The 23064-nt window shown below is 56.2% G+C and overlaps 2 protein-coding genes across 2 annotated transcripts in view; both read left to right on the top strand.

Annotated features, from left to right (window-relative positions):
- FAM20C (FAM20C golgi associated secretory pathway kinase) overlaps positions 1-5503 on the top strand; it is a 51145-nt gene extending 45642 nt beyond the window's left edge. The window contains exons 6-10 of the mRNA XM_058569467.1: positions 2040-2220; positions 2862-2971; positions 3192-3273; positions 4160-4219; positions 4510-5503. Of these exons, the coding sequence (XP_058425450.1) occupies positions 2040-2220; positions 2862-2971; positions 3192-3273; positions 4160-4219; positions 4510-4759 (683 nt within the window). The 3' untranslated portion in view covers positions 4760-5503. The remainder of the gene's footprint in view (positions 1-2039; positions 2221-2861; positions 2972-3191; positions 3274-4159; positions 4220-4509) is intronic.
- A 15966-nt stretch (positions 5504-21469) lies between these two features.
- On the top strand, positions 21470-22792 carry FOXL3 (forkhead box L3). Its single transcript, XM_058570563.1, has 3 exons — positions 21470-21576; positions 21941-22109; positions 22382-22792. Exons 1-3 carry the CDS (start codon positions 21470-21472, stop codon positions 22790-22792), a joined length of 687 nt encoding a protein of 228 aa, XP_058426546.1.
- The last annotated feature ends 272 nt before the right edge of the window (positions 22793-23064 follow it).

Below are 23064 nucleotides of genomic sequence, written 5' to 3'. Positions count from 1 at the left end.
CAAGCTCCAGGCTCCCCGGGTGAGGAGGATAAAGATCTTCCTCCTGAAGATGGAGCCGCTGCCTGGTCGCCTGGTCGAGGCCTGTCGTGCGGCTGTGGCTGATTCAGGCTGTGGCTGATTCAACGGTATTGACATGCAGATGCGATCACAGACCAGGCTTTCTTCCATAGTTCCTACGGTAATCATCCAACCATGGCTCTGGGATCATCAGGGGTGGCAGAAGAGGCAGGTGGTCCAGCCTAGGACTGCCCGGAGGGTGTGGAAGCCGCCCGCGCTGGCTCCCATCCCCGCTGGACCTCAGTTTAAGGAGGGCGTGGCCTGGGCTGCTGCGACTCTGCATCGTGTAGACACGCCCTGCCGAGCTTGTATTTGATTCCACGGGGCTGTGATGGAGACTGTGTCCCGAATCTCACTCGGCCGGGACGTGCTCCGGCGGGAGAGGAGGGGACCCTGGTCTGGGAAACCGGCCGTCCGTACAGATGGGAGGGGCTCTCGAGTGGTGCTTGGGGCTCCGGCTCCCTTATTTCTACACCCCAGGCCCTTGAGGGTGTAGAAATTACAAATTACAAATAAAGTAATTAAACGTGAGGACAGGGATTCCGTCAGTAAATACACACACAAGCAGGGCTGCCCGTCGGGCCCTGATCCGCAGCTGAAAGCAGCCCGGGCCTCCGGCAATAAAGTCGTGAACCGGGCTCGCTAGCCAGCCGGGCAGCACGGCGCGCACTGTCTAAATGACTCTTTTTATTGAGATATAATCACATATCGTAAAACTCATCGTTTTGAAGTGTACAGTTGAGTGGTTTTTACCACATTCACGACATTGTTCAGCATCGCCACTACCTAATTCCGGAGCGTTTTTCTCACCCCAAAAAGAAACCCCGTCCCTGTGAACAGTCACCCCTAGTTCTCCGTTCCCCCAGCCCCTGGCAGCCACTGATATTTCTGTATGGATTTGCCTGTTCTGGGCATTTCGTATAAATGGAATCACACAGCATGTGCATTTCGTGTCTGGCTTTGCTCCCTAAGCATCGTGTTTTCACGGTTCGTCCACGATGTAGCCAGTGTCAGTGCTTCATTCCTTTTCAGGTTAAATAACGTTCCGTTTTATGGATGTACCACAGTGTCTTCGTCCATTCATCACTCCATGGACACTTGGGTTGTTTCCGCTCTGACCATTGTGACTCAGCTGCCGTGAACATTTAGTACAGTTTCTGTGTAGACGTGTTTTCGTTTCTCTTGGGCGTGTGCCTAGAAGAGGAATTGCTGGATCATGTGGGAATTCTGTGTCTAGCTTTTTGAGGATCCACGAGACTGTTTTGCACAGCGGCTGCACTGTTTATGTTCCCCCCAGCACTGTGTGAGGGTTCCAGTTTCTCCGCCCCCATCAACACCTGTTACCATCTGCTCTTTTGATCAGAACCATCAGAGCGAGTGAGAAACTGCATCTCCTTGTAGATCCATCTGCATTTCCCCGATGACTAATGATGTTGAGCATCTTTTCATGTCTTTGTTGACCATTTATAGATTTTCTTTGGAGAAATATCCATTGAATTCCTTGGCCCATTTATTAATTGGGTTATTTGTCTTTTTATTATTGAGTCGTGAGAGTTCTTTATATGTACTAAATACTAGTTGCTTATCAGATATACGGTTTGCAGACACTTTCTCCCACTCTGTGGGTTCTCTTCATAGGATGAATGTCTTGTTTAAGCCATTGAATATTGACTCTAGAATGTCCATGGACTCCAGTCCCTTAATTTTGAGGGTGACTAGGAAGAACTGGGGTTCAGATCCTAACATAACTCTCCCACTGTGTGGCCTTGGGCAGGTGGGCTCCCCTCTCTGGGTCTCTGTTTTCGCTAACGCAGAGTTGAGATGGAATGTGAGAGTGGAGGGGGCCTCCTGAAGAGGTGTGGGGGAGGCTGGGCATCACCTGGGGGACCGTGGATGCCACTTGTGGACGCAGGCCTAGGACTGACATCCCAGGGAGGGGCTGGCGTGTGGGGATGTTAACAGGCTTGTCCTTCTGCCGCCAGCCAACAACATCTGCTTCTACGGGGAGTGTTCCTACTACTGCTCCACGGAGCATGCGCTGTGCGGGAAGCCGGACCAGATCGAGGGCTCGCTGGCGGCCTTCCTGCCGGACCTGTCGCTGGCCAAGAGGAAGACGTGGCGCAACCCCTGGCGGCGTTCGTACCACAAGCGCAAGAAGGCGGAGTGAGTGAGCTGCGTGGGGGCGTCCTGCCCACTCTGACCCTCAGGGGCTGGAAGGGCTGGCTTCTGTGGCCGGGAAACAAGCCCAGAGGGGTCTTGGGTGTCAGTGGCCACACGGATGCAGGGAGTGGCGGAGAAGGAGGCAGACCCAGCTCTACCTGACCCCGGCACGGGAAGGACGACTCCTTTCGCCCCCAGGGGTCTCCAGAAACACAGCCTCTCAGTGTCTGAACACACTTTCGCTCCCTGCCCTTCTTGTCCCTCGTCCGAAAGACACGTTGCCCGTGCTTGCAGCCATGAGATGTCCTCATGAGTGTGGCATCCAGCCCTGGTCTTTAACAGTGACCCTCCAAAAACCTGGCATCTGGGGCTGGCAGTAGCCTCCAGGCGTGGTTAGTCCAGGGCAGGGCACGCGGCTTGATCACCTCCCAGCTCCTACTCCTGTTAATGCATTCTCAGCCCATTGCAGGTGTGTGTCCATCTGCAGACAGTTTGTTCCATGGTGAGACCTTTTCTCCAACCCCAGTCCTTGCTGCAGTGTCGATCCCACTGTTCCAAACTGGGCAGCCCCAGACGTGGGTTTGGGCCTCCCTGTCCACGTAGAGGAGGACACAGCCTTCTCACGCTGGATTGATCCCCTGCAGGTGGGAGGTGGACCCCGACTACTGCGAAGAGGTGAAGCAGACGCCCCCCTACGACAGCAGCCACCGCATCCTGGACATCATGGACATGACCATTTTCGACTTCCTCATGGGTGCGTCCGGCAGGCCTCGACCCGATGCCGGCCCAGAGCGGGTGTTTAAAGCTGAGCAGCGGGAGCCCAGCTGAGGCCATGGTTTGAAGGGGGGGGCCGGGATCCTGCTTGTTCTTGTCCTTACGGCTCAGAGGTCAGATGCGGGAGGGAGGGAGGGAGGGCGCGTCTGGGCTGCACGCAGATTTCCGGAAGCCACAGCTGGCTCTGCTTCTCTCCGCAGGAAACATGGACCGCCATCACTACGAGACTTTTGAGAAGTTTGGGAACGAGACATTTATTATCCACTTAGACAACGGAAGAGGGTGAGCCCCGAATCCTCACCTGTCTGGACCCGGGAGGAACGGCTGTCGGTGGGAGGGATGTGGCCGTTCCCACACGCACGCTGTGTGTGACGCAGACGTGGCCCTGGCCTCCGACTGGGGTGGTAAACAGGCCCCGTTGGCAGGGAGGGTTTATGATGTTATTTCACCTAATTCCACAGTAACCCTGTGACTGGGGTCTTATCATATCTTCATGTTGCCCTGGGGAAACTGAGGCCCAGAGAGGCTGCTGGGACAGGCCAGCAGGGACACACGGCTCCCCTGCCCCATCAGGAGGGCCTGCAGCCACTGCCGGCCGGCCACTGGGCAGTCCTGGGCCACCCGGGAGAGTGAACACGGTGGGGAGGTGGGGCTGCGTGCAGGGGACCCCTGTTTCAAGACCATTAAAGCTGCAACTGCTCGGACGCCCCAGAGGAACCAGCTTTGGGCACCTGGACAGTTCTCATGTGTGGGTCACTTGTTCCCGGCTCTAAAACAGGCCACTGCGGCCAGAACCCAGCCTGACCGGCCCTCACACCTGCCCCACTCAGCCGCCTGGGACTCTTCACTTAGAAGCTTCTGTCCCGTCCAGTGGCCAGAATGCCAGGCTGCTTTCAGGGCCTTCCTTGTCCCAGGCCCTGTGTCCGGGGCTGGGGACAGCAGGGGCCAGGACACACTGCCCAGGGTGCTGGGGACAGGAGGGTTCAGGCCACAATGCCCAGGGCGCTGGGGACACACTCCCTGGCCTCCACAGCCCTCGCAGCCCCACAGGCTACCCACAAGCTACCACTCTCCCCACGCCCTGGCCCCCTGTAAGAAGCCTGTGTTGCAGCCTCTACATAGGTGTCCCCCTCGTGTGATCCCCGATGATTCTGCTTTTCTTCTGCAGGTTTGGAAAATATTCCCATGACGAGCTTTCCATTCTGGTGCCTTTACAGCAGTGCTGCAGGTACGGCCCTGCCCGCTGCCCTCCTGGGGCCCTGGCCTGTCGCCGTCAGAGGGGAAATGCTGCCGCAGCCACAGACTAGGCAGAGCCTTCCCATCCTCGCCCTCTGTCTGCCTGGAATAATGGGGGCCTGCTGGCACCACCGGGCCTCGCCCGGGCCACCTGTCCTGCAAGGCGGGACCCTCCTGGGTGCCCCTGAGGAAGCCCTTGATCCCGGCCCGTGCCCGCTCCCAGTTCCCGACAGCTGCACACCTTCTCCCTCGAGCCAGGGCTGACCTCTCTGTCCCCCGCAGGATCAGGAAGTCCACCTACCTGCGGCTGCAGCTCCTGGCCAAGGAGGAGTACAAGCTGAGCCTGCTGATGGCCGAGTCCCTGCGGGAGGACCGGGTGGCCCCCATCCTGTACCAGCCGCACCTGGAGGCCCTGGACCGGCGGCTGCGCATCGTGCTGCAGGCCGTCAGGGACTGCGTGGAGAAGGACGGGCTGCCCAGCGTGGTGGAGGACGACCTGGACCCCGAGCACAGAGTCTCCACCCGGAGGTAGTGACCGCGAGCCGCCGGCCTGCCGCTGAGGAGGGACACCCGCGCACGCCGTGAATCCAGCGAATTCAGACCGGACGGGCTGCTCCTGAGTCGGGGAACGTGAGCCCCCCGGCGGTGGGTCCAACAGGACACGGTTTACTCGTTTTCGAGACCAGAAAAGGCTGGGAGGCGGCTTGTGCTCATGGACAGAGGCGGCCTGGCGGCGGGTGACCCCCTTTTGTACGGAAAGGAAGACTTTATTTACTGTTTTATATTTATACATGGTGTAAATGTATATAAATAGACAGCCGTCGACACAGACCCCAGACCACCCACCGAATTCACAAGGACGGCCCCTCGCTCGGCCTCTGCCAGATTCTCCCGCGAAGCAAAGCCTTCTCGCCTCTGGACCCAACTTGAAATAAAAACTTTTTCTTCTCCCTTCCCGGGGGCCCCCAGGGCCCCGCACCTCGAGGGCTGAGTCTCATCCGAGACGCAGGAGGCTCCTGATGGACTTGGTCTTGTGTGGCTCAGAGTGACGTAACAACCGGTCATTCCATTACTCGGTGCCTGCGGTAGCCCAGACTCTCAGCAGAGGGGCCGCGTCTTCCGACCGAGCCCTGGGTCGGGGGTGTAAACACGTCCTGGGTGCCCGCGGGCAGAGTAGGCTTTCCTTGGCAGCGTTTTTGTGGAATAGTTTGGAATGTGGTAAAAGTGCAATAAAGAGACAGCAAATGTGTTGGGGCCTCGCTGGGTCCCTCTCGCCCCTGGCCCCGGCTTTCGAGGTGCCCCAGGGTGGCCGTGCCTGGGGCTGGAAGGAGGGCCTGGAGCAAGACCTGAGCTCTCCAAAGGGACGGCAGCCGTGGGGGAGGCGGGGCAGCCCCTGTCCCCTCCCGATGTGGCTGGCTCTGAGAGGGCTTGTGAAGGCCCCAGAGGGCAACATCAAGTCTACATGGCTGTGGCATCGGTGGGCACCCCGTGTTTACCCAGCAGAAGCCGGGACAGCATGGCTGGATGGCAAGCACGGGCTGTCTTGAGCCAAGGCTGGCTTGCGATCCAGCCCCCAACCAAAGGCATCCCCCACTCTTGCCCTGGAGCCTGAAGTCCACTCTGGTGTCTCCTGTGTGTGCTGCGGTTTTGGCCATGTGACTAGTCGGGGGCACCGGAGGAGAGTGTGCAGCTGAGGCTGACACAAACTCTGTGCTCTGGAGAGAGAATCCCGGGAGCAGGGAGCATGGAAATCATGGCCCCTGTGCCTCATTTCCTCATCTGTTACCCCATGGGGTTCTCACCCTGCACAGGACACCAGCAGTAGTTCAGTGACAGGTCCCTGTGCTCTGGCACCTCGCAAAGTGTCAGTGTGAATCACTACTGGTCTCAAAGCAAAACTGCAGGGTCGATTTTATTTTCCTTGTTTGACAGATGGGAAAACTGAGGCTCAGCCAGAGTGACTCCCTCTTCCCGGAAGTCAGTCAGGTTCCCAGAAGGACATGCAGTCGGGGTGCAGAGGCTGCACCCAGACCCTGGTCCCTGCCCAGGGCCGAGCTCAGGGTAACACAGGCTCACAATGGGAGAACTCAGGCCGCGAAGACCCTGCAAAGGAAATAAGTAGGGGGTAACAAGTGGCCCCAGAGCCTGCCCCGCCGTCCTTCTGCCCGGCGCTGTCCCCGCTCAGCCCGGCTGAGTCCCCTGGCTCCATTTCCACTGACTCCAGGGCACGTTCGCACCTCTAGCTCCACAACACACCCAGATCAGCTCTCCTCGAGACTACGCCCCACTCTGCCCGCAGTCACCCCGCCGGGGCCCCGACTGCCCCGTGCCTGCAGAGGAGGGAGGAGGAGGTGAGTGCCCAGCCTCGTCTCCACAGACCCAGCACTGTGCGACAGGCAGAGGTACAGCCCCAGGTCCAAAGCTGGCGATGGCAGCCCAGTGTGCGCATAGGGGACCAGCCAGCCCCATGCCTCGGATGGTGCATCTGAGCTCCCAGGCTGCCTGGGGAAAAGGGAGCGCTGGCCTCAGGCCCTTGAGCTAGGCTCCTGGCACCAGGCACCTCCCAGGCCACACGGCCTAGAAGTCCAAGGAATCTGAGGCTCAGAGAGGCCACTCGCTGCTGCCTCCCATGGCCCTCTATCCACTCACCCTTTGGTCCAGCAGACTCACTGGGCATCTGTCATGTGCTAGGCTGGGGTACAGCGGTGACCAGGACATCACCAGAGGTTTGCAGGGCAGTGACAGAGACACACAATAAACTCATAAATAGGTCACAAATTAGATACTGCAACAGCAAGGGGACAGCAAGGGGACAGAGGGACTGAGGGGACATTAGGCGGGCCACATGGGAGGGGGTTGTGGATAAACTCACAGGTCGAGGCCCCGACCCCAGAGTGACCACATTTGGGGAGGTGACTAGGGTTAAATGAGGTCGTGAGGGCAGCCCTGATCCCACAGGACTGTATCCCTATAAGAAGAGGAAAGGCTATGTGGGGACACGGGGAGAAGAAGGCCGTCCACAAGCCAGAAAGAGAGACCCACCCCAAACCAGTCCTGCCAGAAATGCAATCCCAGGCGTCCAGCTCCCAGGACTGAGAGAATAAAGCTCTTGTTCACCCTCGTCTGCAGTGTTCTGATGTGGCCACTGTGGCCTCACAAGGAATGTGCATGTGCTCTTTGTCCCCGGTCCCCACACAGAGCTCCAAAGTCCCTTGGAATTTCCTGAGCTGAAGACAAAGCGGGAAGGACTGGGGGCGGCCGTGTGGCCAGGAAAAGCACAGTGGACGAGCGGCCGGTTCTGCAGATCTCAGTCCCAGCCATCGCCCTGGAGGAGGGACTTGTCATCTGGTGCCTCCTCTCCTGCCCGTACAGAGAGGGGACACCTGGCTCACAGAGACATCCCTCATGGATGCAAATGTCCCTCACGAAAAGGCCACTTCTGCTCACAGTTGCCCCTGTGTCTGCCATTTCTCAAAATAATCCTTACGCCAAAGAGGCACATGTGGGGGCCCACCCACCGCCCTTCACAGGCCCAGCAGCTGAGGAAGCAGAGCTCTGCGGACACATCAGAGACAAACCAGAGCCGGACGGAGGCTGGAGCAGTAGGAACAGGCTCATCCAGGACTACTGAGGAGGAGACAAGAGGCCTCCATGTAGAACCAGGCTCAGTTCCGAATGGAAACGGGGTTTACAGCCAAGGAGCCAGTGGGTCAGCAGGTGGACTTACTAAGAGGAGACCTCAGGGTCGGGGAGTTCTGGTGAAACCAACCTGGGAGGACAATTGGTCAAGGCAGGTCAGAGGTCAGACATCACCTAGAGGTGGAGGGTGAGGAGCCCGGTCAGGTGTCGAGGGTGCAGGGTTCTCATTAAACTGACCTAACAGGATTCTTGCTAAAACTGGGTCGTGGACAGCTGGACTCGAAGGTCAAAAGTCAAGGCCCAGCTGGGATGAGGGTTCCAAGGACTAAGGCCTGGTCAGGAAGAGACTACGGATGCAGATGAGCAATAACCCATCTACAGACGAGAAAGACGGAGTGATGCTCATTGAGCCAACGTGAGCACCAGCCCGGAAGTGCTCCCTGCCCCAGGGAAGCGTGGCTGACGGCACGGTTATTACTGTGTCGGAACAAAGAACACACAGCAAGCATGACAGGAATACAATTTTTTCTCCCAAAGTCGCAGGAGATGTTTTGCTGCAGTTTAGCACATACACAGCAGGTCAACTCGACCTCAGTTCTCTGGAAAGAAAAGCTTATCTCCAAAGAAACAGTGGTGTCGGTGTCAGAGAGAGAGACACATGCATCCCCATCTTTAAAGAGAGCGTCTTTGCTTTGGGAAAATGTTGGAAGCAGATGCACAAGGCACATTCGCTGGGCCATAAGTCAGGCTGCTCTGGGAAAAACAAGTTTCCAGCCAAATCAGATTTAAACCAGAATGGCCTCGCCATACACTGCAATATGTGAAAACTTCTTGTAATTCTTATTATTTTCATCAAGCCCGTCAGGTGGAAAGAAGATGCTCATCACCTGCAGCACCCAGGAAAACACTTGCAAAGGCCCGAGAGCTGGGACGTCATTGACAGCGATGGTGGAGCGATTCCTTCACTGTGCTGACCACTCACCGAGAGGCCCGTGGGCACCGGGTGAGGGGGAGCTCAGACAGAGCAAACAGACCCTAAAGGCAGCCCGGGGCCCCGGGGACGTGTCGGGGGTGTGTGCCACCCGACTAGGGAGAAAACCAAAAAAAAAGAAGAAACTGGGAAGAGGGAGGGGCCCAGCGGGATGATGATGGGGACACCGTGCCCCCCAGGCTCCCCAAGGAAGACAGAGGGACCCGCTGTCTCTGTGGAAGGGACAGCAGCTCAGCCAGCAATAAGCACCTGCTAGGATGTGGGCAGATGGACAGCACGCTCTGTCCAGGCGGAGCAGAGTTTCGGGAGGGAGGGAAGCGATCAGGGCGTTGGCGGCTCAGCTGTGAGTGGTGTTCACAGACATAAGCGATCAGCGCTGTCTTTCCAGGAAGGTCATAACCAAATCGGAGGGAGGGTTTGCAGGGGGTAGGACGTTGTACGAGAACTAAACCCCCTCCTCCGGGTAGAAGGTTGACAGCTACCGTGTCAAACTTAAAAATAAAAAGTTGTAACAGAAGGCTGTTGTTTAGAAACTCAGAGGTCACACAAAAATAAAGCACGACACACCCGGGGAAACTTACGGGAAGTGACTTTCTCTGGGTCTTTGCTGCGGGAACGGGGATGAGGCTGGAGGAGGGGGGTGGTCTGTGGTTTTTCATGACTTGACCTGTAGTTTATTTAGGACTTTTCAAATTGTGTTCGTCTGTCACTTCGATGCAAACTCGCGATGCGGTTGGAGCGGCTGGGTGGGGTCAGACCTGAGCAGCCAGGTCAGCACAACGCCTGGACCCCATGCCCAGGGCGACTCCGCCCTGATGCTCTGTGGGTGGAACCACATCCAGCTGGCCCATCTCACAGCTGCCTGGACCGAGGCCTGGACGGTGAAGTGACTTTCCTGAACTCGACACAGGGGGTGAGTGGCGTTTGGGGCCCGGACCTCCCGACCTCTGGACAGTGGATCCTGTCATCTTCCTTCCATCTTCAGAGTCAAGAGCCACATACCCAGCGCGCCCCGACCAGCCTCCCCACCAGGGGTTCCAGCGACACTGGGGACGGGAGGAGGGGACGAGGACGTCGGGAGCAGCACGAGGAGAAAGGGCTTTCGGTTAAATTCCTCTTGGAGAACGTCCGTTCCCACAAGTCCAGTGGCCTCTTTGTCCGCAAGCAGGACAGCATTTGCCACCGGGGCCAGGAGAAAGTGTGGGTGAGAATTCAAACACGACTAAATAAAAACAAACCAGGGAAAAACTAAAGCCAGAACCCTCCCCCGGTCGGTCGGCCTGGGCTCTCATTTTGGAGAATGAGAGGCAGGAGGGGGTGGCTTGAGGGCAGAGACCGCTTCCGGAGTTAAAATAAGAAAATGAACAACAAATCAATATACAAATGGGGGCTGCCCTCATGGGCCACAGGGGCCAAAAAGTGTGAAATGGGCCGCAGGGATGTGGGTGGGGGACACCCTCCTTTCCCGGCACACCCTTCAGAAGTCTGAGCCGGACAAGGGACAGAGGACACCTCATTAACAGCAGGACGCCACTCCTCCCTGGTGGCTCCCCAAACACCGGCCTTGCAGTCCCCTGGGAGCAGGTTCTACATGCAGAGCCCCCCGAGTCCACGCCCACAGGTGGAGGGAGGCCGAGTGCGTTGGCGGGCTCCCTGGTGTCCAGACGCTGGGGGTCTCCAGCCACCCTCCCGGGGGACATCTCTGAGTGGCTCCCGGCTGCCACCAGAGCATAGGCCACCCTCAGCACATCTCCCCCACATCCGGACCACTTCCCAGGGGAAACCCTCTTCCATGAGTCACTGTCCCCCCATCCTAAGGGATCTTAACAGTCGCAGGTGAGCAGAAGCTTTGCCTGCGGGGTGGGAGGCGGTCGATGATGAAGGAAGAGACCTTAGACCCTTGTCAAGAGAGAATTCCAAAGCCCCCCGTGTCCGTGTATGTGGGGGGTCCCATATGCACAGAGGGGTCTTTGTCCTCTTCTCAGAGCTGGCATTAGGAAGGACAGGGTTGTGGGCTGGCCAGGAACTGCCCGATTTCTGGGAACTGGGAACAAAGTCCCTCCGCCTCCAGGGGGTGGGAACGGCACCTGGCCTCGAGGGTTTAATGGGATAAGTGGGAGAGGCTATTAAGGGACCCAGAGGAGGGGCCTCGGGGCACCTGGGGTCTGGTGGGGTGCACATGGGTGCCTCAACCAGGTCAGGGGTCAGCTGGGTTAGGTGGCTGTGGGGGCTACGGTCAGCCAGCCCTGCCCAAGGGCCCTGTTCTCTCCCATTCCTTGGGTCCCAGGGCTCAAGGACAGAGCTCCCCCAGCTACTTTCAGCCAGGTGTGTCCTGCAGTCACTGTTGTCCAGGGGAGGGCCCCGGAGGCCTGCGCTGGAGGACACTGCCTGTGTCTGGTCCCCTTGCACCATCTAGAGGACAGCCCAAGGAAAGCACGACCCGTCTTGCGGGGCAGAGATGACCAGAGCCTCCCGGCTCCTCGGGACTAGAACCAGGACCCCAGAATCATAAGGGATGAAGACCTTCAGGGCCTGGCAGGTGGACCCCTCCACCGGGCAGGCCACCAGCCAGCCCCTGCCCGCCACCGAGCTCGGACCAGGTGAGCCTGTCCCTTCAGTGTCCAGGGGCTCAGGATAGCCCCACTGGCCTCCTCTCTCAAGCCTGAAGCCCCAGGCAGAGGGCCCCTCGGTCTTGCTGTCCTTTGTCCCTCCAGGACCTGGTCAGTGCCGGGCACTCCAAAAATACCTATTGAATACATGGGTCATTCTTCAGTGAGTGTTGAAGACAAGTTCTGTCCACCAATAAATATTTGCAGACACTCTCCTCAACACAGAAGTTTGGAATTCATCTGGAGGCCAGTGGAAGCCATTGAAGCTCTCTGGCCTTCCATCAGCTTCTAGAAGCACCAGCCCTGTGGTGTCACAGGGCCTTTGCACAACCTCCCAACATGGAGCTCTCTGCCCCATGCCAACCTTACCTTGTTAATTCTTATTCTGAGCACTGCTCAAACATTCCATCCATGGGAAAGATCATCCCGGTCTCAGCCTGGTCACCTCGGCCAACTCTCTGACAGAGCTCTCTCCCTCAGCTTCAGATCATGCATTTCTGAGGTTACCTAGTTGCCGTCCGCTTCCCCACTAGACTGGGGGCGACATGAGGTTGGGGTGTTTCTTGCTCCATGGCATCCACATTGCCTACAGCACAGCTCCCAGCTCATAGGGGTCTTCAGCTTTGCATGGCTGTGTCCCTCCTGACCTCTCCTGCTTGTCTCTGCCGCTGACTGTGTGAGGTTCCACTGAGGCACCCCCCATCTGGCCCTGAGCCCTGGCCCAGCTGGCCTGGTCCACGCCCAGTTCTCCTTCCTCATCTTAATGTCCCAGTACTTGCTGGCCCTCTCCACACCCTGGAAGTCCCCCACTGTTGGAGTCAACGGTTCCTACCTCCCTGTGTGCAGCAGCAGCCCCCAGGCAGGCCCCCAGAAGTCCATGCCTCCTGGGATCCATGCCCTTGTGAGCCCCTCAGCATTGCCCAGATTGGTCTGTGAGACCAACAGAGAACACTTAAGTGATGGCTGGCATGTCATGGCCAAAACCAGGTTACAAACAGCCTGGACTTCTGCCTCTCTCTCTCGGGTCTCTTGTAGGGGGACTCAGCTGCCGTGTGGTGGGCAGCTGGATGGAGAGGCCAGTGTGGGGAGGAACTGAGGCCCCACCAGCAGTGAGTCCAGCACAGCAGGCATGGGAGAGCCCCCTTAGAAGGGATCCTCCATCTCCAGTTGAGCCTTCAGATGAAGCAGCCCTGGCTGACTCCTGACTGTAGCCACGTGAGACATCCTGAGCTAGCACCACACAGAGAAGCCACACCCAGACTCCTGACTCTCAGAAACCCTGTGAGACAATTAGTCTGTTAGTTTAAGCCACTAAGTTTGGATGGTTTGTTATCAGCATAGATAACAAAATACACTTTGTCAAGACCTTTCTATTAGCTACAAAGACTTCTCCATCTTCTCACAATTGCTGAAAGCTCACCTATTAGGTGCAGAGGGTCATTCTGCCTACATTTCTACATCTTAGCTACCCCTGTTTCTAATGAGCTACTACACAGGTCCATGCAATGAGCAAAACATAAGACAGTTTCTTCTCATTCACTGTGCACTCTGCAACATGCCTGCTGCCCTTTCTTGAAAGGCAGCCCTCTCTTGTAACAGACACTTGGCTTGCCTGTGGGGAGTCACCTCCTTGTCGGCCTCAGTCCTGTGGCTTGAGCAGGGCAGACCTCGCCTCTGGGCAGCAGACCTGGCGTTTCCAGTGAAAGAACTGTAACTCTCTGGCTGCAATGATTGACTGAGACACAGAGGTGACTCTTGCTGGGCCATGAGAAGTGTCATGAGTCACCTCCTGGGCCTCAGAACGGGGTGCTCCATGGGGAGGAGGGAGTGTGAGGTGCTGACGGAGTGTGAGGGGGGCAGTCTACCGCCCCACTTTGAGGGCAGTGTTTATAGAGCTAGTTTTGTTCTTTCTCTGGCTACTCACAACACTAAAATGTAGGGTTCTGGGGAGAATTCTTGAAATCTTAGACTTCATGAATGCTACATTTCGCTTCTGATATTAAACAGCGATGATTGCTCACCAAGAAGGAATCCCAGGACGCTAACTGCCTCCATATACCCTGGCCGCCAACAGCACGTGCTCTGCCACCGAGATCAGGAAGTTATTCCCAGGCCTGCTGTGTTGCTGTGGAAAAGTGACCTGAACATAACTCTTATGTTTCTTCTTCATTCTCTCTGTGCATCATCCATCGAGTGTTTGGGAGCAAAAGAGCTACATCTCCCTCCTGGCTCCAAGGAGCTCCCGCAAAACCACTCGGAAAAGACCAGGGCTCTCTGTTCGTCTGAGCTGCTGCAGGGTTGGCTGGTCAAAGAGCTTCCCGCGAGATCTGGAACGTCGTGGGTGCTCGTTAATGCCAGCTGACAGGGGTAGCGAGCCTTGAAGGCTTCTCTTCTTTAAAAATAAAGCTTGTGTCTGATGTTTAAGGGAACTCGCATTCATCTATAGTTTCAAATTAGCAGGTGATTATTCATATAATGAGGTTCCTGAAATTATGTGCTCCCAGAAACATTCAAAATACGATTTATCGATGAATTCTGACACATTCAATATTCTGTAGACATTAAAAAGCAGGTTTTTGAAGAATATTGTGTTAGTGGTTTTATAAATGGTACCTGCACTCCAAAATTGGAAGGACATACGCCAGCATGTGAATGGTGGCTGCTCTGAATGGTGGAATTATAGGTGATTTTTATTTTACACGTTTCTCTAATTTATAAACTTTCTGTAACAAACACAACTTTTAATTAAGAAATACAATTGTCCCAGAATAGCCAAAACAATCCTGAGAAAAAAGGACAAAGCTGGAGGCATCACAATCCCTGACTTTAAAACATACTACAAAGCGATAGTGACCAAAACAGCACAGTGCTGCTACAAAAACAGACACACAGATCAATGGAACAGAACTGAAAGCCCAGAAATAAAACCTCACATCTGTGGACAGCTCATCTTTGACAAAGGAGCCAAGAACACAATGGAGAAAGGAAAGTCTCTTCAATAAAAGGTGCTGGGAAAACTAGACAGCCACACGCAAAAGAATGAAAGTGGACCATTATCTCTCACCATACACAAAAACTAACTAAAAATGGATTAAAGACTTGAATATAAGACCTGAAACCACAAAACTTCTAGAAGAAAATATCGGCAGTACACTCTTGGACATCAGTCTCAGCAGTATTTTTCGAATACCATGTCTACCCAGGCAAGGGAACAAAAGAAAAAAACAAACAAATGGGATTACATCAGACTAAAGAGCTTCTGCGAGGTAAAGGAAACCAGGAACAAAACGAAAAGACAATCCACCAACTGGGAGAAAATATTTGCAAATCATATATCTGACAAAGGGTTAACCTCCAAATATATATAGAACTCATACAACTCAACAACAAAAAAACAAACAACCTGGTCAAAAAATGGGCAGAGGATATAAACAGACATTTTTCCAAAGAAGATATATACATGGCCAGTAGGGACACGAAAAGATGTTCAATATCACTAATTATCAGGAAAATGCAAATCAAAATTGCAATGAGATATCACCTCACACACGTCAGAATGGCTATAATTACCAAGACAAGAAATAACAAATGTTGGAGAGGGTGTGGAGAAAAGGGAACCCTCATACAGCTGGTGGAAATGTAAACTGGTGCAGCCTCTATGGAAAACAATATGGAGATTCCTCAAAAAATTAAAAATAGAAATACCATACAATCCAGCTATCCCACTACTGGATATTTATCCAAAGAGCATGAAAACACTAATTTGAAAAGATATTTGCACCTCTATGTTCATGACAGCATTATTCACAATAGCCAAGACTTGGAAACCTAAGTGCCCATCAATGGATGAATGGATAAAGATGTGGTATATTTATACAGTGGAATACTACTCAGCCATAAAAAAAGACAAAATCGTCCCATTTGCGACAACATGGATGGATCTTGAGGGTATTACGTTAAGCGAGATAAGCCAGACAGAGAAAGACAAACCCTGCATGATTTCACTCATATGTGGAAGATAAACAAACACATGGAGGAGAACAGATGAATGGTGCCCAGAGGGGAAGGGGGTGGGGGGAGGGTGAAAGGGGTAAAGGGGCACATATGTATGGTGACAGATAAAAACTAGACTATTGGTGGTGAGCACATGCAGTCTATGCAGAAACTGATAAATAATAAAGTACACCTGAAATTATACAATGTGATAACGCAATGTGACCTCAATAAAATTTTTAAAAAACCAAGAACTACAAAAGTGCGTGAGGAGCTATGACACAGCAGAGATAGAGACAACATAGAGAGAATTTGAGAGAATAGGGAGAGAATTTGATGGCCCCTGTGACCCTGTCCATTCCCACTCTCTCTCCACGCTCCCCCCGAGACCAAATACAAATACGAATTTGGTGTTTATCAAGACCATAATTTTATATTGTCGCCACATATATATGTGTCACAAACCACACAGGTCACTGTTTCATTTTGATCCCCATTGACGGTGCCGCATTGTCTCTAGACACCTGTCTGGCGGGGGGGGGGGGGGGTTGGGGGGCAAGGCTGCCGGGTCCGCTCCTTTCACTGCCGGTGCCCAGGACTCTTCCACAGACAGGCTGCGATTCCCACCAGCTGGTGTTCCGGTTGCTTCTGAGTCACGTTCCCTGTTACAGGCGGTCACACGGGCCTCCTGGTGGACGTGTGTGGGGTCCCCCAGGCGCATTCCGACCTGCGATTGCCGTCACCGGGCGCATCCTTTGCTGGAGGCCTGGACTCAGATCCTGCTCCGCCCCACGTGAGTGGGTGGTTGACTACCCTCTCTCGCCCTGTAAATGGGAATAAACAGTAAGACCTGACCCCCGGGACTGTCCTGAGAAGTAAATAAGTTAATCTGTATAAAGAACTCCTAGAGCATTGCTGGCCTGTTTGCTGCTGATGCCCATTATTAGCAGTTTTTTAAGGAAATTTTTGGCTAACCATCAGAGAAGCCTTCCTTCTCCCCGCCAGGCCCCTAATTAATTAATAAGTTATTTTTAGAAGTAAGTCAAGCAAACTTTTCAGAACTCTAAGAAACCAAAATTCATAGAAAGGTTCTGTCACTGCCCAACCTTTGTTTTCTGTTTAATTAAATAAGTGAACGACTGGTGTTTTCTCCACCATCCATTTTTGAGTTTCCTCCTTTAATGCTTCAGAAGCTCCTCCTATTCCCCTGTGACCTTGTCTTAGGACAGACAGACAAGGAAGAGACGCCCGGACAGGACCTGCCCATACCTCTGTGAGGACGAGGGCCCGGCTGGCTTCTACTTCTCAGGGTGGATTCAGAATTTTGTTCCATAAGGGAGATGGGGGAAAGGGCAGGGCCGGGGACAAGGGGGGATCTTTCTTTACAGTTGCTGCAGTTCTGCGGCCCCAGCCTGACATGCGAAAGCCTTTCCAGACCGTCACTGGCTCCCACTCTTTCTCCTGCACGTCCAGTGAGGTCCACGGGGAAGAGCCTGCTGCAAACTCCCCCTGCTTTTGCCTCCACACTCTCCCACTGGCTCTCATTTTCAGCACCATGTTAACGATTCATCTGTAAATTCTCTACACTGGACCTCCTGGTGCCCGGCAGGTAAGGGAGCACTCAGACCTACCTGCTGCGGGTGAGGGAGCACTCAGACCACCTGCTGCGGGTGAGGGAGCACTCAGACCCACCTGCTGCGGGTGAGGGAGCACTCAGACCCACCTGCTGCAGGTCACCGAGCACTCAGACCCACCTGCTGCAGGTCACCGAGCACTCAGACCCACCTGCTGCAGGTCACTGAGCACTCAGACCCACCTGCTGCTCAGACCCACCTGCTACAGGTGAGTGAGCTCTCAGACCCACCTGCTGCAGGTCACCAGGCACTCAGACCCACGTGCTGCAGGTGAGTGAGCACTCAGACTCACCTGCTGCTGGTGAGTGAGCACTCAGACCCATCTGCTGCAGGTAAGGGAGCACTCAGACCCACCTGCTGCTGGTGAGTGAGCACTCAGACCCACCTGCTGCAGGTGAGTGACTGGTCAGACCCAGGTGACCTCTTTCCCTGGATTTGAGTTGGTTGTCCTGCAACCTCGGTTCCCTGACAGATTCGAGAAAAGTCGTGATGGTGCCGATCTCCGGTTTTACTGCCGTGCGGCGGTGGTATGTCTTCCTGGTGCCTGACTTCTGACCACAGAGCCGAGAGCCAATACGTGGGTGGTGGTGAGGCCACTAAGTTTGTGGCAATTGGTTACAAGCAAGAGAGAACATTACAGTAATCAATGTGGATTTATATATTATTTTTATTATACAGGAAATATACTGTCCTTATCAAAATTAAAACTCTGTGCCTGGTAATCTCCCCGGAGGTCACCACTGTCATTAATTTAGGGCGACATTTTCCAGATCTTTTTTAAGAGGCTGAAGGCACGGTTGACCCCTGGCTTTGCCGAGTACTAGCCGTGTAGCTCCGGGCCATTAGCTCCCCTGGAGTTGCTGGTGGGTTGAGTGAGTTCATATATGAAGGAACTCAGAGCTGCACACAGTGATTGCCCAGAAAACTCTCCTTATGACTGCCGAGCATGTCTGTGCGTGGACGGACCCAAGCAAAACAGGCGGCAACGTTGGGTTCCATTTTCCACGAGGGGCATCTCTGAGGACTCTGTTCTCCTCTGTGGTGGCTTCTGTCTCTCATCGAGCTCAGTAAACGTGGGTTTGACAGTAGCTGGCAGGTGGCCCAGAAGCCCCCACGCCCTGGGTCCCAGGTGCAAAGGTTGTTCCCAGGGGTCAGCCAGGTGATGACGGTCCAGGCCTCCTGGTTTGCGTCTCAGACCTACAGGAGCTGAAGGACCATCCGGCTGGTCCACAAACACAGACTCCACAGAATCAGCCATCTCCTTGAACATGCCCATCGATTTTATACAAGTAGCGGGATTCCACCAGGGGTGTTACAACGTGCATCGGGGGTGTGGGACCAAATTCCCACCGCAAACGAAGGAGCCCAGATTGCTGCCGGGAAGGAAGGCGCTGCCTCCATGTCAGGCTATTTAGTGTTTCCCGTCAGCCCCTAGAAAGGACACAAGGAAAGCATGGTTTTTGGTGACGAGAGCCCTTCAGTTAGAGCTGGTCTCAAACTTGAGCTCTGATCTCCACCAGCCATTGGATGCAGAGCCTGGGATTACTGTCATCTGCTCCTTCACGGGGCTAGTGTGGCCTTTACGAGGGAAGGGACCATTTTCAGAGGATGGATCAGCACACACAGGACATGTACAGTGCTGAACATGCCAGCGCTGCCAGGCCTCAAGGATGTGGCTTTACCAGGAGACGTAAGACAAAGACAGGGAGCACAGTGGCTCCGGGCTAGGCCAGCTCGGAATCCCCCACCCTGCAAGGCTGGGTGCCCTGGAGGCATTTACCGAGATTTGGAAGGCTGGAGCGAAGCAGCAGCCATCCTTTTGTCCTTGTAAATCATACATCTGAGCACGGGTCGACGTCCTGATATGAGGCCATCGAGTGCACACGGTCACTGATGCCGGCTGACCTCGCTGGCTGGGACGGGGACGGCCTGGAGCTCCGCCAGCTCCTGCCAGATCTCTGCCCTCTGCTTCTGCCTGACAGTGGGGCTCCTGGGGAGGCAAGTCCCACACCTCCGCTCTCCCTCCGAGAGCTCATCTGAAGCTTGATGGAAGGAAGTGGAGAGAGAGGAGGAGGGCAGGGAGAGGGACGAGAGGTAAGCCGTGTGGGCCTCTCAGTTCAGCCAAGAAAACCCCAAACCGAGGGGAGGTGACAGGATCCTCTCCCCCTGGCCCTGACGGATGACCCAGCGCCCGCTCTGCTTAGTGATCTCATTCTCCCTCGGCATCTGTGGGTTTCAGCTTCCGTAACCAGAATAAGAAGGGAGGTTGGGGGAGAGGGTCTCCAGGATCACTCAGGGTTCTTTAACTAAACTTTTTATTTCAAGATAATGGTCGATTCCATGCAGTTGTAAGAAATAAAACAGCGATCCCGTGTACCCTTTACCCAGTTTCCCACAATGGTAAAATCTTGCAAAACCCTGGTGCAGTAGTGCCACCAGGATACCGACACTGAGCCACTCATGTGGCCCTTCCACATCCACGACCACTGCCCTCCTGCCCCCACCTCCTCCCAACCCCGGCAGCCACCAATCTGTTCTCCATCTTACCATTTTGTCATTTCAAGGATGTCATATAAACGGCATCGTATACGTCACATTTTGAGACCAGCCTTTTTCACACAGTCAGAGACTCACCAGCTTGCTGCCGTATCAACCGCAGGTGCCTTCGAGTTGCTGAGCAGGGTCCAGGGCCAGGTGGACACAGCTTGTTCAACTGTTTCCCTGTTGAAGGACATCTGGGTAGATTCCAGTTTGGGGATGTGACGAATAAAGCTGCTGTGACCGTGTGTGCACAGGGTTCTGTGTGAACTACGTTTCCGTTTCTCTGGGATAAATGCCCGGGAGTGCAATCCCTGGTCATATGGCAGCTGCTCGTTCAGTTTTTTAAGAAAATGCCGAAATGTTTCGAGAGGGGCTGCACCATTTTGCTTCCCACATTCCATCGTTCTTATTTCTGACATCTGATGGAGAGGACAGTACAGAGCCACTGAACGGGTTTGAGCATCAGATCCTGAACAGAAGCCGACAGCCACAGTGCCAACGCAGGAGGGGCCACTGCCCAGCCACCACGTGGATCTGGGGACCTGGACGTGCCCCACCAAGGCAGGCCTGACCCCCACCCTTCTTCACCAAGGGCAGCGGCCAGCATCAGGCCCTCCCGGGGCCAACAGGCTGGACTGAGCACAGGTCATTTCAGAGCTAAAGGTGCTATTTTGAAAGGAGAGCTTTCTGGAAGAAGACTATGCAGGCTTCCCGGCCTTAGGCAGACACACAGACACAGCTCACAGAACTCTGCGGATTATTCATTAAAAAAGCCTTTTGGTGGCACGTCCGCTGTGAAACAAAGGGCCCCCCAAGATCCCCCTCACTTCTTTTTCTAAATTTCCTATCCCTTATCTTCCCTTCTGCATGCACCGACCCAGACACCGAAACTGAGCTTTGGGGCTAGGAGGGGCCAGGAAAGTGGTGGCTTGGCTGATAAGAAGTGCACTCCAGGACTGCAAGCTCTTTGCCCCATGAAAGCAGGGGCTTGGATACAGAGCAGGCTGTGCCACCCAGCTCAGAACTGGGTGCTGGGGGTCCTGGAGGAGGTACACCCCTGGGCAATGAGAGACAGTGTGGCTGGGACACAGGGTGCTGGAGGAAATGCTGGACATTGTGTCTCTGACCCGGCTCTGATCCAGTGCTCCAGGCAGGGACACACCCACTGGGCCCCACCACCAGGCCTGGGCCCAGATGCTCTGGAGCAGAAAGAGGTGGGGCGAGCCTGGTGGCCGAGGGGGTGACAGCCTTAGCCCCCTGTGGCCCTGCTCCAGTTCTGGCTTCTGGAGGCCCGAGTCCACTCCGGGAATCCAGGTGCCCGGGAGGAACGTGCTTGTCTCGGGGTGCACCCGGGGTGCACCCAGGGCGCACGGCCCCGGGAGCTCCCAGGAGACGTCCCAGGGCAGGGACCCCCAGTTCTGGCTCCGGGTACCCAGCGGGCTCTACCCGGACACTGGGGCCGGCGCAAGGAGCGCGGCGGGCGCGCGGGGCGGGCGGGTAGCACGAGGCGGCGGGAGGCGCCCCGCCCGTCGGACCACCCAGTGCGCCACTCCCTCCTCCTCCCCCGCGCCAGGCAGAGGGTCACCCAGAGCCCCGCTCGCTCCCTCGGCCGCTCTCCGGTGGCTGGGGCATCCCCCGCGCCGGGATTGGATGCGAGACAACGGGGTGGGGCGGGCGGGGGACCCCCGAAGCCCAGGTTCCCAGCTCGGGTTGAGAGCAGCCCGCAGTGCAGACGCGGCCTGTCTGCGCCCAGGAAGACCTCTGCACGGACGTGGCGGGCCGGCGGGCGGCACGGAGGAGGCGGCAGCGACAGCGGCGGCCCGCGGGCGCCCACGATGTTTGACAGCTCGCAGTATCCCTACAACTGCTTCAACTACGACGCCGACGACTTCCCGGCCGGCAGCTCCGACGAGGAGAAGCGGCTCACGCGGCCCGCGTACAGGTGACCGCAGGGGGCTCGGATAGCCTGGACCAGCCTGGATGCGGGGAGGGCTTTCTTCCCTCGGGCGGGGCTCAGAGAAGGGGCACAGTCGTCCACACGGAGCAGGTTCTCCACCTCCCCGAGGGAACCCCCAAGTGCAGGGAGAGCTTCTGGTCTGGGCAGAGGCGCGGATGGGGAGCTCCAGGGGTCACCTGCCCAAACACCCCTTCCTGCTGCGCACCTCCAACACCCCGAGGCGCCCTGGGGGAAGGAACAGCGGGTCCTCCTCTGGGGGTCCCAGGCGCCGGGAAGGGCTGGCCAGGGGGGACCCCGATGCGCTCGGGGCGGCCCCCTCCCCCGGCGAGGCTGATGCCCCTGTTCGCAGCTACATCGCGCTGATCGCCATGGCCATCCAGCAAAGCCCCGCGGGCCGGGTGACCCTGTCCGGCATCTACGACTTCATCATGCGCAGGTTCCCCTACTACCGCGCCAACCAGCGCGCCTGGCAGAACTCCATCCGCCACAACCTGTCCCTCAACAGCTGCTTCGTCAAGGTGAGCCCCCCGCCCGCCCCCGGAACGACCCCGGAGTGTCCCAGGCTTGGTGACACCTGGGCCAAGTCATCCCTGATTGGGGGAGGGGAGCTGCTGGAAAGTTCCCTCTTAGCAAACTGGGCTGCCTCCACCTGCTCAGTGAGCAAGGCTACCCGCCCAGCACGGGGCGAGCATCACTGTCGCCTGCGCTCCCGACGTCCCAAGTGAGCCCAGAGGCGGCGGTGGGGGCGCCCCTGCGAGCCAGCTCCGAGCTGAGCCGCGTCCTCGCACAGGTGCCGCGGACCGAGGGCCACGAGAAGGGCAAGGGAAACTACTGGACGTTCGCCGGCGGCTGCGAGTCGCTGCTGGACCTCTTCGAGAACGGCAACTACCGGCGGCGGCGCAGGAGACGCGGCCCCAAGCGCGACGGGGCGCGGGCGGCGCGCGCGGGGGGCGCCCAGGGGCCCCCCGGTCCATCCGAGACGGTCAGTGCGCGGGGATCCCCCGCCCCCTGCCCGCCCCCGGCCCCCGCCGACCCCGCCGCCCTGGGGAAGCTGGAGCGCAGGGACCTCAAATTCAGCATCGACTACATCCTCTCCGCCCCCAACCCTTTTCCGGCGCTCACATCGCCACAGCGCACGCAGGAGGGCGGAGACCCCCGACTGGAGGTCCAGCACGTGAACCTCCACTTTTGGACAATGTGAGGGTGTTTCCCCCCCAGGTGGCTGGCACCCAATCAGTCTAGGGTCTTCCGGGTGGTCTCAGCCCCACCTCCAGCCCAGAAAGGAGGTTTTACCACATCCTACAAACTTCCACGGACTCGTGCTCGATGCTGACACCTGCCTGGGTTGGAGGGAAAGGTGCTGATTTTGTGAAAGGTATTCATTGTGGTGTTGTGGACTTATCCTTTCAGAAGAAAGGTCCCTGCAGGAAAACCCACTGGGTTCCTGTTTCGTTTAAGGGTTTGCTCTGGACT

Source organism: Diceros bicornis, chromosome 26 (assembly GCF_020826845.1).
Source record: "Diceros bicornis minor isolate mBicDic1 chromosome 26, mDicBic1.mat.cur, whole genome shotgun sequence".
NCBI lineage: Eukaryota > Metazoa > Chordata > Mammalia > Perissodactyla > Rhinocerotidae > Diceros > Diceros bicornis.
The sequence above is the reverse complement of the archived record's forward strand: the minus strand, read 5'-3'. Positions and strand labels throughout refer to the sequence as shown.

Excerpts from the sequence above, each read along its gene's own strand:
- FOXL3 (XM_058570563.1), top strand. The coding sequence starts at position 21,470 with ATGTTTGACAGCTCGCAGTATCCCTACAACTGCTTCAACTACGACGCC. Across the intron at positions 21,577-21,940 it reads CTCACGCGGCCCGCGTACAG|CTACATCGCGCTGATCGCCA; the intron begins GTGACCGCAGGG and ends CCCTGTTCGCAG. Across the intron at positions 22,110-22,381 it reads TCAACAGCTGCTTCGTCAAG|GTGCCGCGGACCGAGGGCCA; the intron begins GTGAGCCCCCCG and ends GTCCTCGCACAG.